The sequence below is a fragment of the Neomonachus schauinslandi genome, chromosome 4 (assembly GCF_002201575.2).
Source record: "Neomonachus schauinslandi chromosome 4, ASM220157v2, whole genome shotgun sequence".
NCBI lineage: Eukaryota > Metazoa > Chordata > Mammalia > Carnivora > Phocidae > Neomonachus > Neomonachus schauinslandi.
Window position 1 is genome coordinate 15,362,300 of NC_058406.1, and position 13,623 is coordinate 15,375,922.

At 60.3% G+C, this 13,623-nt stretch overlaps 1 protein-coding gene across 1 annotated transcript in view; it reads right to left on the reverse strand.

Moving 5' to 3' along the window:
* Window positions 1-251: 251 nt before the first annotated feature.
* The window catches only part of LOC110574739 (RAP1 GTPase activating protein), a 46,793-nt gene continuing 33,421 nt past the window's right edge, over window positions 252-13,623 (reverse strand). The window contains 14 exon segments of the mRNA XM_044913897.1: window positions 252-1,078; window positions 1,081-1,240; window positions 1,982-2,085; window positions 2,449-2,551; window positions 3,539-3,662; window positions 5,219-5,332; window positions 6,309-6,418; window positions 7,197-7,280; window positions 7,282-7,452; window positions 9,441-9,572; window positions 11,459-11,596; window positions 12,032-12,118; window positions 12,776-12,847; window positions 13,300-13,455. Coding sequence (XP_044769832.1) covers window positions 1,047-1,078; window positions 1,081-1,240; window positions 1,982-2,085; window positions 2,449-2,551; window positions 3,539-3,662; window positions 5,219-5,332; window positions 6,309-6,418; window positions 7,197-7,280; window positions 7,282-7,452; window positions 9,441-9,572; window positions 11,459-11,596; window positions 12,032-12,118; window positions 12,776-12,847; window positions 13,300-13,455 — 1,587 coding nt within the window. The 3' untranslated portion in view covers window positions 252-1,046.

Consider the following 13,623-nt stretch of genomic DNA (forward strand, 5'->3'; position numbering starts at 1 on the left):
AGCGAAGGGCAGCACGATGGGGAGGAAGCACCCTGGTGGTCACCGAACCCGTGGTTTGGCCGTGGAGATATCCCTGGAGCCTAGCAGCGGCTCTGAAGGGTGGGGTGAGGGGGACGGACGGGCTGGTCCCTCGGTACCACTGGGATCCGTCTGGAGTCAGTCCGGGCAGAGTTCACACAAAGCCAGGCCCAACCCTGGGTACAATAGCGATAAATAGAATTTATTTTGTACAACTGTTACCGACGTACACACAGCCACGGGGGCTTCCAAAACGGGTGTTGGGGCCGGAAGGCTGGCCTTTGGCGTGGTGCCTAAAAAGTGTGGACAGACACACACAAGGGTGTGGACTCACAGCAGCTGTGCCTGGCTGCCCCTCCGTGGGAGTTGGCGGGGGGCGCAAAGGCGAGGCCCATAACTCTAGGCCAGCTGAGACCCCTCGACCTGGAGTGCCCAGAGCATGGGATGGCAGGGGTTAAGCTGGGTGCTGGCTGAGAAGCCAGGTAGGTCCCCCTTGCCCTAAGGGGGTCACTTGTCTGTCAGGTGGAGGCAGTGGACAGGGCATCGGCAGATCTGTGGGAGAGCTTGAGGGTCCAGGAGGGGCAACAGGCATAGCCAGCTCCCAGTCCCTCAGCCCACCTGGGGTCCCAGGGAACCCAAAAAGCAAGGTAGGGCGATGGGGGGCCCCTAGGAGGAAAACCCCCCATTCTGGGGCAGGTGCATGGAATCACAGTCTTCAATGACCTCTGCAATAACCTTGTCCATTTGCAACAGAGGTACCCAGAGAGGGACAGTGACTTGCCCAAAGTCACACAGCAGAACCCAAATTGGGCGCCAGGACTCAGGACTCCCAGCCCAGTGCTCATTCCACCATATTTCACATCCCACTGCCTCCATGGTAGGCTCTGTATGCACTGAGATATCTCAATCCGCCCCTCCCATCTTGCTCCCCGTGAGTCCAGAGGGGCACCCAGGTGTGATGAAGGGCCCGGAGTGGGGGCAAGCCAGGCCTGGCGTTCTGCTTCAACTGACCACGGCCTGCCCCAGCTTCAGGGGTGGGGATGATGCCAGCAGCTTCCCCCTCCCAGGTCTGGATGGCTCTGCCCCGCAGAGACAGCCCAGATGGGTGGCCAAGGTGGGGGCAGGGGGCAACAACCCATAGGCTGGTGCTGGCCTTGGGGGCAGAGGTCCTATCCACCTGGACTTGACACAGCATCTTCACCTTGTGCTTCTGCAGCCTCATCTGCAGGGTAAAGGGAGATGAATACACCATGAAGCAGGGAGACAGAAGTGGGAGGGGCCCGCCCCTGGAGTCCCAGGCTCTCTCTGGGTCTTTCGGTCCCACTGGGAATCCCCCAGCCCCTCCCTCCCAGCAATTCCCAAGTCCTCTGCAGGCTCCCACCAAATCCTCCCAGCAATTCGTGGGTGGGGGGTGAGGCAGCATGTATTGGCCCCACTGCACAGATAAGGAAATGGAGTCACAGAGAGGGGCCAGGGACCTCCCCAAGTCCTACCCAGCATCTTAGTGGCAGAGGATTCAAATCCAGGTACATAGAGCTCTCAGCCCCGGGAGCTGGCAGAGGACCAGGGAGGTGTCATCCCCCCTTCCCGCCCACCTCCGCCCTCTCCTGCCCTCTCCCCACCAAACAAGAGCCGAACACTGGGTCTGACCTGCTCAGTTTCACCTTCAGAGCGGGAGCCTGGCTAACAGCCCTGCACAGACAGAGCGCCGGCGCAGGTGACAGGACAGATGAAGACACGGGAGGAGACACAGACAAGCAGAAGACACGGGTTGTGCCCAGGCCAGACGAACCCAGGCCCTCCTGGCCTCGGGGACCTCTTGGTCTGGCGCCCACCCCCGGTCCCCTTGGACACCTGTCCCCTTTCCCCGAGAGCTGACCCCCCTCCTGGGGGAGCGTTCCCACCAGGCAGCTTCTAGGCTGGCCGCATCGGCCCTGGCCAGCCCCCTGGCGGCGGCACGTACCAGCTGGGGTGTGTGCTGCTCAGATGCTTCCAGCTGGATCTTGATCTCGGGACATGCAGGGTCCCCCGACTTGCCGGCGTCGGGATGGGGTGACCGCGAGGGGCCTGGGGAGGGGGGCAGGAGGGAGCCACCTCACTGGCCGCGGGGAGGCACCAGGGAGATGGACGCATGGATGGGCGGTAGGCACCAGTGCTCCACGGCCCCGCCGAGTCCCTCCGTCAGGGAACCCCACTCTTACCTCCCTTCTTTACCCCTCCTCCATCATCCTCCAAGACCCTTCCAGAAGCCATCAGCCCTCAACCGTCTTAGGCTGGATAATGACCCGCCCACTGTCCCCTCTGTCAGGGGCAGGCCCATCACACACCCACCACCCGGGGCGTGAGGATGGTCTCGGTCCTCTGGGCCTCTCCCTGCCCCCTCCGGCCACCAGAGGGGCTTGGCAGGGGAAGCTGCCTGGGGCCTGGTACCTGGGGAGCTGCCCCCACTCGTGGTGCTGACACTATCCTCCAGCCACGTGCTGTAGATGAAGGAGTCCCGTTTGTGAGGCGTCCCTGAGCACGAGACGCTCTCCTGGGGATGGGGGAAGAGAGAGAGAGGGAGGTCAGCCCTCATCCATCGCACTGGCTGGGTTCCGCTCCCGTCTCCCAGCTTCCTCCGCTTGCGGCAACCCACAACCCCTCACCCTCGCGCCCCTGCAAAGAGGAAGGGGGCCCAGCAATGTCTGCCCCAGGGAGAGCAGAGGAGGACGGAGTGGGAGGCATTCACCACACACTCCCATTCATTCATTCAGCAAACATTCACCGATGCTTGTCCTGGGCCAAGCTGGTGAGGGAAAGCAGGCAGGCTCCCTGCCCTCAGACAGTGAAGTCTAGGAGGCAAGACAGGCTGTGAAGAGACTATTAAAATCCTAGACTCTGAGCCCCATCGGGCGGGGCCTTGGTCTGCACTGTTCCCTGCTGCATCTGCAGCACTTGGAACTGGGCCTGGCAAAGGAGAGGGGGCCACTAAAGCTTTGCTGAATGAAGAATGACACAAGAGTGCTCAGGGCAAAGCCCCGGGGGTCTATGAGAGCATGAAGAGGGGGGTTCCCAACCTACCCTAGGACTAGAAAATCAGGGAAGGCTTTCAGGAGGAGGTGATGTGAGGCTGAGTCGAGAAGGATGAGTAGGAGTCAGTCAGACAAAGGGGGAAAGAGGAGGCAGGGAGTGTTCCAGACTCAGGAGAGGGCAAGCGCCAAGGCCCAGAGGTGGGGTAAGCCTCATATGTTGGGGGGACTGCAAAGGAGCACAGAATGGCTAAAGTGGTAAGAGATGAGGCTGGGGAGGGACCGGCTCTTCAACGGAGCCCTCAGAGATGGGGCTCTCTGGGAGCGACACTGGGGAGCCATGGAAGGCTTCAGAGTAAGGGACGGTGAGTCTGCATGACTCCTTTGGGCTGGGTTCCCCCATCTCAATCTCAGCCACACCCAGGCTCATGCTTCTGCCCGGAGTATCTACAGGGACCAAAGGGCCACCCTCCGGGCCGCTGGAGAGCACCACGGCTCCCTGGGCCTCTCACCAGGCCTGTGTCGTCCGCGTCCACGCCCTCGGTCTCCTCCACCACGCTGGCGAAGCTGCTGGCGCTGGACGAGGAGCGGGAGAAGTCCTTCAGCACTTCCGCTCTCTGGGCTGCCGTCTCCGCTCTGCCACAGGCAAGCACCCCGTTAGCCTGCGTCTGCTCCGGGCACCCCACCCCGCTTCCCTGCCCCGGGAGGCCTGGCCTGCAGCCACCCCGGCACCTCTGTGGCCCCCACCACAGCTGCCCAGGCCTCGGAGCCTCCCCCCACCACTGTCCTTCCTAATTCATGGATCTGAGCGCACCCCTCCACTGAGCAAAACCCTCCTGTGGCTCCCCATCGCCCCAGATAAAGTCTAATTTCCTTGGCGAGGTATTCAGTAATAATAATAACTATTAACAGAAAATCTATGGTCCAGCGTATGTTTGCTCTGTGCCAGGCACTGTTTCAAGTGCTTTTACTGGAGCTATCTCATTGTTACCATTAATAGACCCATCTCACAGATGAGGAAACACCGAGGCTCAGAGAGGGTAGGCACATAGCCCAAGGTCACCCAGCCATAGGTAGGAGAACAGGGTTTAGGACCCAGGCCTTCCAACTGCACAGTCTACTCTCAAGCCTCTCGGTTTTGTTCCATGCTCAGGACTTTGTGTCTCCTGCAGTCTCATTCCTTCCCTCAAATCCCAAAAAGCAGATTCATCTTTCAAAACTCAGCCGAGGGTCTCCTCCTCCCTGATTTCCTCCTCTCAAGGTGGGAATGGACCTCCCCACTCTGGGTCTGTAAGCCCTGTCTCTCCCTGTCCCTGTCGTCCATTCCTGCCCCTTCAGGAGAGCACAGTCTGGGAGTCTAGACACTCCCAGAGCCAGCACAGAGGGGGCTGAGCTGCAGCGCTGAAGGGAGGGGTGGCCTCCCCCTATTTTCCATTCTTCCGCACGCCACCTCTTCATGTGGCAACCACGGTCAGGTTTGAAAGCATCACTCCTCTTAACTAAAATCCCAAAGGCTCCTCCCTGGCCCCACTTAGGGTAAAATGCAAAGTTCTCATATCGCTTCCAAAGCTAGGATCTAGCCCCTGCCCACCTCCCTGACCTTATCCTCAGCAACACCCAGCACAACGTCTGCCTGGGCCTAGCCCCTCACTCACTCAGCTCCAACCGCACCACTCTTCTTTCTATCCTTCAAGCATGACTCAGGGCCTTTGCACTTGCTGTGTTTTTCGCATGGAGCCCTCTTCCCTCTGCCATGCCAGTCTTAGCAGGGCTGGCTCCTCACCTATCTCTCAACTTAAGCCTCCCCCATTTCTAGATGTCTTTCTTGAGCACCAACTACCCACCCCCACCCCCCCCGCCCACCCAGTAAGTCCTCATTGCATCCCCTGCTCTTTTGTCCTCTTGCATCACCATCTAGAAATAGCTCATCAGGTCACGCTACTCTGGACTGTCAGCTCCACGGGGCAGGGGACGTGTACGCCCAGCTCACTGTTGGATTTGGAGCTTGGCCTGGGGCCTGGCATGAATGAAGCTCTCCGTGGGTGTGTGTCAAAGGAGGACCTGTGAGGGTGCTGGGGCCTCCCTGACACCCTGGTGTGGCAGGGCCAAAGCTCCCGGGCAGTCCCAGGCTCACGCAGGGACTGGAAAGGGTGAGTCCAAGCCCCCTGGCTTGGCGTGCCCCGAACCCCAACCTGTTCTTGGTCGTGGGCATCTCTGGGGAGCTCTGAGTGGATGAGTTCTCCGACTTGGGCTCCTGTGAGGCGTGCCCGCTGTCTGGGGTCTTCTGGCCGGCGGGGGGACTCTCCCTGCGGGGCACACGGGGGCGGTGGGGGGATTCAGCACGGGGCCTGGCATCAAGGGTAGAACGAGGCCCAGGTGGTGAGGTCACGGGCGCCTCCTGCCTCGTCCCCATACCCTATATTCTCAGGGGCCAACCCCAGAGCCGTCCCTGCAGCAACCTGGCTGGCCTGGCCGAGGAAAGGAGCAGGCGTGCTGGAGCGCCTACGGAAGACAGGACACTCCTCCAGTCCTCCCCTCCTTATCCCTGTCATGCGTAAGGAGACTGCAGTCCAGAGATGGGAAGGAATCTGCCCCGGGATGCACAGCTCGATCCATGGCAAAGCTGAGATCTGAACCCGGGCTTCATAGGATTCCGGGCTCTCGTGGCCATGAGGACAGTACCACCTCCACTCCTGAGGACCCAGCGTCCCTGCCCTGCATCGCGTGCCCCGCACCCCACCTCTACAGCCGCCCTGTGCTGTTGGTTGTGTTCTTAGCCTCATTTTCCAGATTGGGACGGTGAGGCTCAGAGAGGTACAGTGACTTTTCCAGGGTCACCCAGCCCCACGTGGTAGAGACAGGAATCGCTTTCGGGAACTATCCTCTGCTTCCCAGGGGCCATCCCGCTGCTACTGAGGCGAGCTGCCTGCAGCCTGCCCACACAGACGCACCCGAGACCCCCACGGGCCAGGCCGCCCATGCCAGCTCCACCTCTCCCTGGCTGTGTGACCTGGGCAGGCCCCTGCACCCTCTCACCTACAGCATCTTGCCATGCAAGGTGTGACCCCCGGGGAGCCAGCAGAACCGCAGACAGATGAAGGCGTCTCACGGTAGGTGATGAGCTGGCCCTGGTGCCTGGCACACAGCAGGTGCTTGACCGTGTGGCTGTCCCCGCAGAGGGACGGGGGCAGAGGAGTGGGTACTCCCTCCCGCTCGCTTAACTCTGCCACTGCACGGGGGCCAGGGAAGGGGCCGCAGGAGACAGGGGAGCCGCCCACCCACCTTTTCTCCTGCACCTCCTGGATATTCTCGATCCCGATGGCACTGCTGCGGCGTGAGCCAAACGGGCCCGACTTCTTCCTCGTGGGGCTCTTTCCAGGGACGATCAGTGACTGCAGGGAAAGGCCCCAACTCAGTGCCCACCTGCCCTGGGAGACCCACTGCCCCCCACATGCCACCTGGGTCCCTGCTGCCCCGGGTCCTGAAGCAGAGGCAATGGAGCAAGAAAGGACGAGAGAAATGTCCATCTCCAGAGACAGCCCTCCAAGTTCACAGACAGGGAAACAGGCTTGGTGAGGGCCAGGGTCCCTGAGATCACACAGCAGTGTGGGGCCTGGAATCTTAGTCCAGGAGAAGGGCAGGAGCCGGAGGGGGCTGGGCAGCCACTCTGGGCCAGGATAGGAAGAGGCCAAGACCTCAGAATGGCTCCCTGGCCCCTGTCCCCACGTTGTCATGGAACCTGGGCTCAGGGCCACGGGGAGAGAGTGGACATCGCAACGCAAGCCCCCGCCCCACCTTGGAACCTCCAAACTGGCTAGGGGAGACTCTGGCCCAGCAGTTGTTCCTCAACACACTAGGGTGGGAGGCCCCAGGCGCCAGAAGCAGGCCCCAGCTTCTCTGGGGAGGCAGGAAGGTGGGCCCCAGGGAGGCATGGAGGGACAGGAACCCCCAGGCCAGTTCATGGTGTGTGGGGGGGTGGGGGGTGGGAATCAGGACAGAGGAGAGGGGTGGCGTTCCATGCAGAACTGGCGATATTGGGGGACGTGCAGCTGGGCATAGGGTCTTTGGGTACCAGATCCTGGCAGGGCCTCGGCCAGGGTCCCAAGGGCCAGGGCAGGGCCAGAAGCCCCCGGCGGGGGCGGGGGGGGGCACTGGCTCTGTCACAGGTACCAGGCCCCAAAGCGGGTGCCGAGTGCCCTCAGAGCTGCCGCATTCCACCCTGCACAGCCCCGAGCCCGGCCCAGGGGAAAGAGGGGGCAACGTCCCCAATATGGCCTCCGTCCTGAGAGCGAGCAGAGAACAGCACGTGCACGCAGCCTCCAGAGCCGGCGGCCCCGCGGACGACAACCTCTTCCACCGTTCCTATGCCTATGGCACTGCCCCGGCGTCCGAATCTACTCGCACTTTTCCCAGGAATAAGCAATGACTGGCAAGCAAGCAGAGGGCAGGGGCAGAGACAGACACGTGGAGAGAGACAGCGAGAGATGGAGGGGGCGGGAGGGGCGGGACAGGGAACGGGGGGGGGGGGGGGGGGTCGGAGGGGAAGGAGGACGGAGGGGGGGCGGGCCGCGGGGGGGGGGGGATCGCGGGGGGGGGGGGGGGAAAGGACAGACAGACAGAGAGAAACAAAGTCGACAGTGAGGCCGGGGGTTGACAGAGAGACACGGCCAGGAAGGGGCGGCACAGCGGAAGGAGGAGAGAGTTTGGCCAACAGAGGGTGACAGGGACAGACACAGGTGGGGGAGCACACGCGAGGTCACGGAGAGAAACACAGGCAGGACAGACAGAGCCAGGAAGAACAGGGAGGCGGGAAGGAAAAAGCAGGGAGAGAAGAGTGCGGGTCCGGGTGGGAGGAGGGAAGAGACAGGTATCGGTGGGGGCGGGCAGCAGGGGGAGAGAGGGAAGGTAGAGCAGGGAAAATGCAGACGCAGAAGGAAAAGGAATAACAGCAGAAGAGAGAGGTGTACAAAAACAAAAACAGAAATGGGTCTGGTTACTGCCACGGCGGATGCTGCTGGCCTGGCCCGGCCCCGGGGCCCCTCGACAGCACCCACAGGAGGCTGAGCCACTCGGTGGGAAGGGAGGGGGTGGGCCTGCTTCTCCAGTGACAGTGGGCTTGGTGACTGCAGGCCAGCAGAGGCCCCGCCTTGTTCCCCGGACCAGGCCAGACCATGGGGCAGGGGTGGTTGTGGGGGGTCGGGGAGGGGACCTCCTACCCTGTGACACAGCCTCACAGCACTGAGCACAGGGCTTGGCATGCAGCATGTAGTCAATGAAGGACAGAAGGATGGCGGGACAGATGGATGGAAGACAGATGGCGGGGTGGGGAGAAGCAGAGTGGCAGGTGCAGCGCCAGGGGTGGACACTGGGTGGCGGAAAGCAGATGGGCCCCCAGCTGAAGGCCTCATCCACCCTGTGTGCCCAGCACACGCCCCCCCCGCCCCCAGTCTTAGCGGCAGAATCCCAGAGGCGGGCAGACAGGAAGTAATCACACAGTAGGTGCGCACTCAGGAGATGCTCACACAGAAGCCCCGTTCCTGACACACAATAGGCAGCCACAACCACAGAGGCCCCGACACACAGTAGGTGCTCACACGGCAGCCTAGGGCCAGGCCCACAGAAGAAGGGGCTCACGGAGAACACGCTCACACCACAGCTCGCTTCCTGACACACAGTGAGGATTCACCAGGGTCCAGGGCTTAGCACATACGTGCGCTCAGTCAGGAATCCATCTCCTGACACATGGGAGGTTCTCGCACAAGAGCCCAGGGCCGGGCATACAGTGGATACTTACAGAGCTGATGCCCACACAGCAGCCCGGGACCTGACACACAGTGGGTGCTCACAGAAACTCGGGGTCAGGCCCACGGTAGATGCTCACACAGTACACGTCCACACAGCAACTGGGTCCTGACCCAGCAGGTGCTCGCATAGCAGCCCGAGTCCTGACACACAGTAGGCGCCCACCAGCATCTCAGGGCCAGGCACACAGCAGGCGTTCACACAGAAACCAGGTCCTGACACACAGTGCGTGCCCGCAGCCTGACACACAGTAGATGCTCCAGCAACTCAAGGCTTGACAGTAGGTGCCCACAAAGCAGCCCAATTCCCAGCACGTGATAGACAGTATGTGCTCAATAAGGAATGTCATATAGAGGCAGCCCCAGAGCTGACCCGCAGAAAGTCACCTGAATAAGGGACCAGGAGGAGGGACAGGCTGAGGAGCTGGAAGGGGGCTGCAGGCTCTCAGCACCCCACCCACTGTTGTGGCCTGGACATTGGACCCCCAGGGAGAACAGTGGCTAGACTGAGTCTAGAACCCAGGATGGGCACTCAGACAGCAGGGCAATGGGGGGGGGGGGGCAGGCCTTGGAGGTGGGGGAGAGCTGAGGCCTGCTTGGGGGGAGCACTCACTATTCCAGCTGCCTTGGCCAGGTCGGGGTTGTTGGGGGCAAAGCTGCCGCTGTGGCTGGTCGACACGGTATTGGGCTTCTTGTTGCTTAGTCCCATGGCGTCCATGGACTGGCTGCGGCTCCGGATGACCCGCTGTGAAGGTGGGGTGGGAGTGGAGGAGGCACAGACTTTATGAGGTCCCTCCTCCCCCCCGGGAAACCCAGGAGCCCAGGCATCTGGTCCCTCCCCACCAATGCCACTCTTGGTAACCCCAGGAAGTCCCTGCCTGTGAGGCCACAGGAGGGGCAAGTCCACATGGTGCCTAAGGGTAGTTTGGGCCTTGGCTCTGCCACCAACTTGCTGGGTGATGCTGGACAAGCTACCGCACCTCTCTGAGCCTCCTAGGACTCTCAAGTGGCTGTTGTAAGGATTGCAGAAGATGCTGGGGCATGACCTAGAGCACGCACAGAGAGCCCTCCAGAAACCTCAGTTTCTTGATCTTAGGGCTTTCTCTCCTACTTTCTTCTCTTTCCTCCCTCTAGCCTTTTCTTCCTTGCTTTTCTAGGCCAATCTGTACTGAACATTTCCTATGGGGCCAGGTACTTCATGTTCACTCATTCAATCCACCCTACGAGGTGGGCACTATTATCATGCCCATTTTACACATTCAAGACAAGCCTGGAACCCATACACCAAATTACGTGCCCTTAACTGTGGGCTCTGCTGCCTCTGAGAAATTCTTTGACTTAATCCAGGTCTACTGTCCAGCACCTACCAGAGATGTGGGGCCACTGGACCCCCACTCCCCTCAAGGCACCCCAGACCCATGTTCATCCCCCCCATTCCCTGTCTCCAGTGGGCAGAGGCAGGGCTGTCCTCAGGCCCCTTTCTCAAAGACCATCTGTTCGCCTAAGTCCAGGGCAGGCCCAGGCAGCTGGGCCAATCCCCTTATGGAAACCCACTACAAACCCACATCTCCAGCATTGCTGCCTGCCCTGGGGTGAAGGTGAGGCCCAGCCAACCTGGCAGGGCCCCTGGAGGATGGGCAGTTCCCCTCCTGTGGGAGGAGGAGAAGGTGGCAAGGAAGCCACGGCCTGGGGACCTGTAGCTTCGGAGAGTCCAGGACCTATGGGGCAAAGAGGAACTCCCCCTCCTCTGCCTCTTACTATGGACAGCAACTGCTGAGGTAGATGGGCAGGGTTTTGCATTTTGCTTTTGAACTTATATTGCACTAATCTAAGTCCTTTACAAATAATTCTCAACAGTTGTAGGAGGTAAACTGCCATTGCCCTACCCAGTAGATAAAGAAACCAAGGCTCAGGGGTGCTTGGCTGGCTCAGTGGGAAGAGCATGCGACTTTTGATCACGGGCCATGAGTTTGAGCCCCAAGTTGAGTGTAGAGATTATTTAAATAAATAAAACTTAAAAAAAGGAAAGAAAGAAAGAAACTGAGGCTCCGAGCATGCTAAAGCTGGTAAGTGGCAGAACTGGGATTTGAACCCAGGGCGTCACTAAACCAGAGACAGCCAGGTCACAGGGTCACACAGGCCTGGTCCCTCTCCCATGGCCACTCAATTCACATACCGCACCTCAGACTTCTGTTTCTTTCCCTCTGAGGACAGAGACCTCCTCTCTTTTCTGCCTGCTTACCTGGTAGCCACCACCAGAAAAACCTGGTTACCACCTAGAAAGCTCCAACCTTTGCAGAACTCCCTGTAGACTCCACCCTCAAGCCTAGGCCCCGCCTCCAACCATTAACTCCTCCCAAGTGAGAGCCCCACCCTAAAGCCTAGGTCCAGCCTGAGGCTCGCCATCATCCAGACTCTACCTCAGGCACTTGCCACCCAGCTCCTAGCTCATCTCACGCCTGTTTATTAACCCCGCCCCTGACTCCTCCCCTAGCTCCGCCCCCACTCGACTCCCCCTCCCATGAGAGCCCGCCTCCGGCCACACCCCCACGCCTTGCCCATAACCCCGCCCCCGACTCCACCCCAGACAGGCACCGGCCCCTCCGCCCCAGGTAGACCCTGGCTCTTCACCTTAAAAGACTCGAAGAAGCCACCGCCACCGCCGCCATTCTCCATCTTGTCCTCGTCACCGCCCAGGCCCATCATGGACTGACTGTGGATGTGCAGTTCCTCATAGAGCGTCTCCAGGAGGGCGGCCCGTGTCCGCTCCTGTGGGCCAGGGGGAGGCCATCAGGAGAGAGCCCGGTGATCGGCCCTTTGTTCCACAATTAGAATCCCACCTTCTCTGAGTGAGTAAGGAGTGGGCCTGGGCCCCGGGAGCCTACGCTGGCTTCCCCTGGGCCCCTCCGCAGCTCCAGCAGCCCCCAGGGCTCCTCCTGTCCCGATCACCAGGTATCCCCCTCCCCCACGGTGTCCTCTGTGCCAGTCTGCCCACCTGCGGGCGCCCCCTGGGACATTCCTCACATATTCCTAGAAATGCCCTACTTCCTCTCCCCTGAACCTAGCCCTGCTCACGCATAAATCCGCCCCCACCCCAGACAGTTCTCTCTCAGGCCAAAGTCTGAACATGGCATTTCCCTCCCCAAGGGCAAGGCTGAAATCCTAGGTTGGGGGGAGGGGTTCAGCCCAACAGCCCATCCTCACCTCCAGTTTGGCAAACTTCTCTGCCTTGTAGCAGGCATATTCAGCATTGATCAGCTTTGTCAGCAAAAATTCCTGGAACTCAGGCCCCTGGGAGCCCCCAGTGTGGAGAGGAGAAAGGGGCTCAGATGAACACAGAGGCAAGGGGCTGAGCCTCAGTGACTCGGGCCGGAGTCCCTGAGCCGTGACCTGCTGGGGCCCTGGGGTCATCCTCTTCACTCCCAGAAGGGTGCCTCCTTGGCCTCAGCTCCCAGCCTAGGTACCTGTGAGGGTCCCCTGTGCCCTTCATGGTTGCCCACCCCTCAGGAGAGCAAACCTCACAGATTTACGTAAGGGGCTGGCTGGGGTCTCCTACTGCCTCGGTCTGGGGGAGAAGTGAGGGGTCTGAAGCCAAGGCTCAAAGTGTGGCTTCTGACAGGTGAGAGAAACGTGTGCCCCTTCCCAAACATTTTAGAAGAAAGAAGACTGTAATTGTCAAAAAGATAATAGCAGTTAGGAAAGGCCACAGAGTCTGCTATGAGAAAGCTAAAACAATGGTGCAGTTTGTTCCGCGACTTTGTAAGTAAAGATCACAGTTTTTATCAATTTGGACTAAAAGCCAGGCCCCAGTTACATGGTTAGGGGAGCCCAGCTGCCCTGGCACACAGTGGGGCTTTAGGACTTCTTACAGCAGAATGTGTGCCTCCCTCAACCCCCACCCATTTCGTCCTGCTCTGTCCATGACTGGGGCTGGGGGCTGCCCCTCACCTTCCTGAACACAGCGGGGTCCGGAAGGGGGGGCCCGAAGAAGGGCACGTCATCTCTAGCAGTGACAGAGACCTGGAAGGGAGAGCAGCATTTCCTGTGGAGTCCCCACCCCAGCCAGAGACCCCTAATTCATCCCAGGCCTACTCCTTGCTGGGGAAGGTTCCATAACTGCTGATTGGGTGAGTGAACCCCAGGATTTCAGCTCCTCCATCCCTGGTCCTGAATTTGAGTGGTGAGAAGAGGTGGAGGATCTCAGGGGTCATGGAGGATAGTGAAGGGCAAGGAGGCTAAAGGATGGAGGAGGGTAACCAGCTCCATTGAGGGGGATAATCTGGGGAGGGGGCAGAGAGGGCAGGATGGGAATCCTCCATCCACAGAGCGAGAGGGGGACTCAGAGTCCTCTGGACAGTCCCCTTATCTACAGGTGGGAAAACCAAGGCTCAGAGACGTCTCATAGTGACTCAGGGCGGGGCAGGGCCTGGGGTTGCGGCTGATCCCCCCTGGGAGGCTCCGTGATCACCCACCTTGTAGAGCGGGCCATCAGGCCCCCCGCCCTCGGCCTGTACCACCACATAGGCATGCAGGAAGTTGGATGCAATCATGTCAGGCACAAAGGGTGTGTTCTCGTCCTGGAAGACTACAGCGACAATGTCGTTCCCGATGTGCCGCTTTCGCTGTAACTGAGCACAGGGCCACAGGCCTTCACCACCTGGCCAGAGAGGGGCTCGCTGGGCGCAGGGGAGGGTGCCCGCAAGACGGTGGGAGGGTTTGGGGTAGGCAGAGGGCATGTCTAAGGATTCACTTCCACCCCCCAAAAATGTCAGGAGACACTTGTCTTCGAATTATTT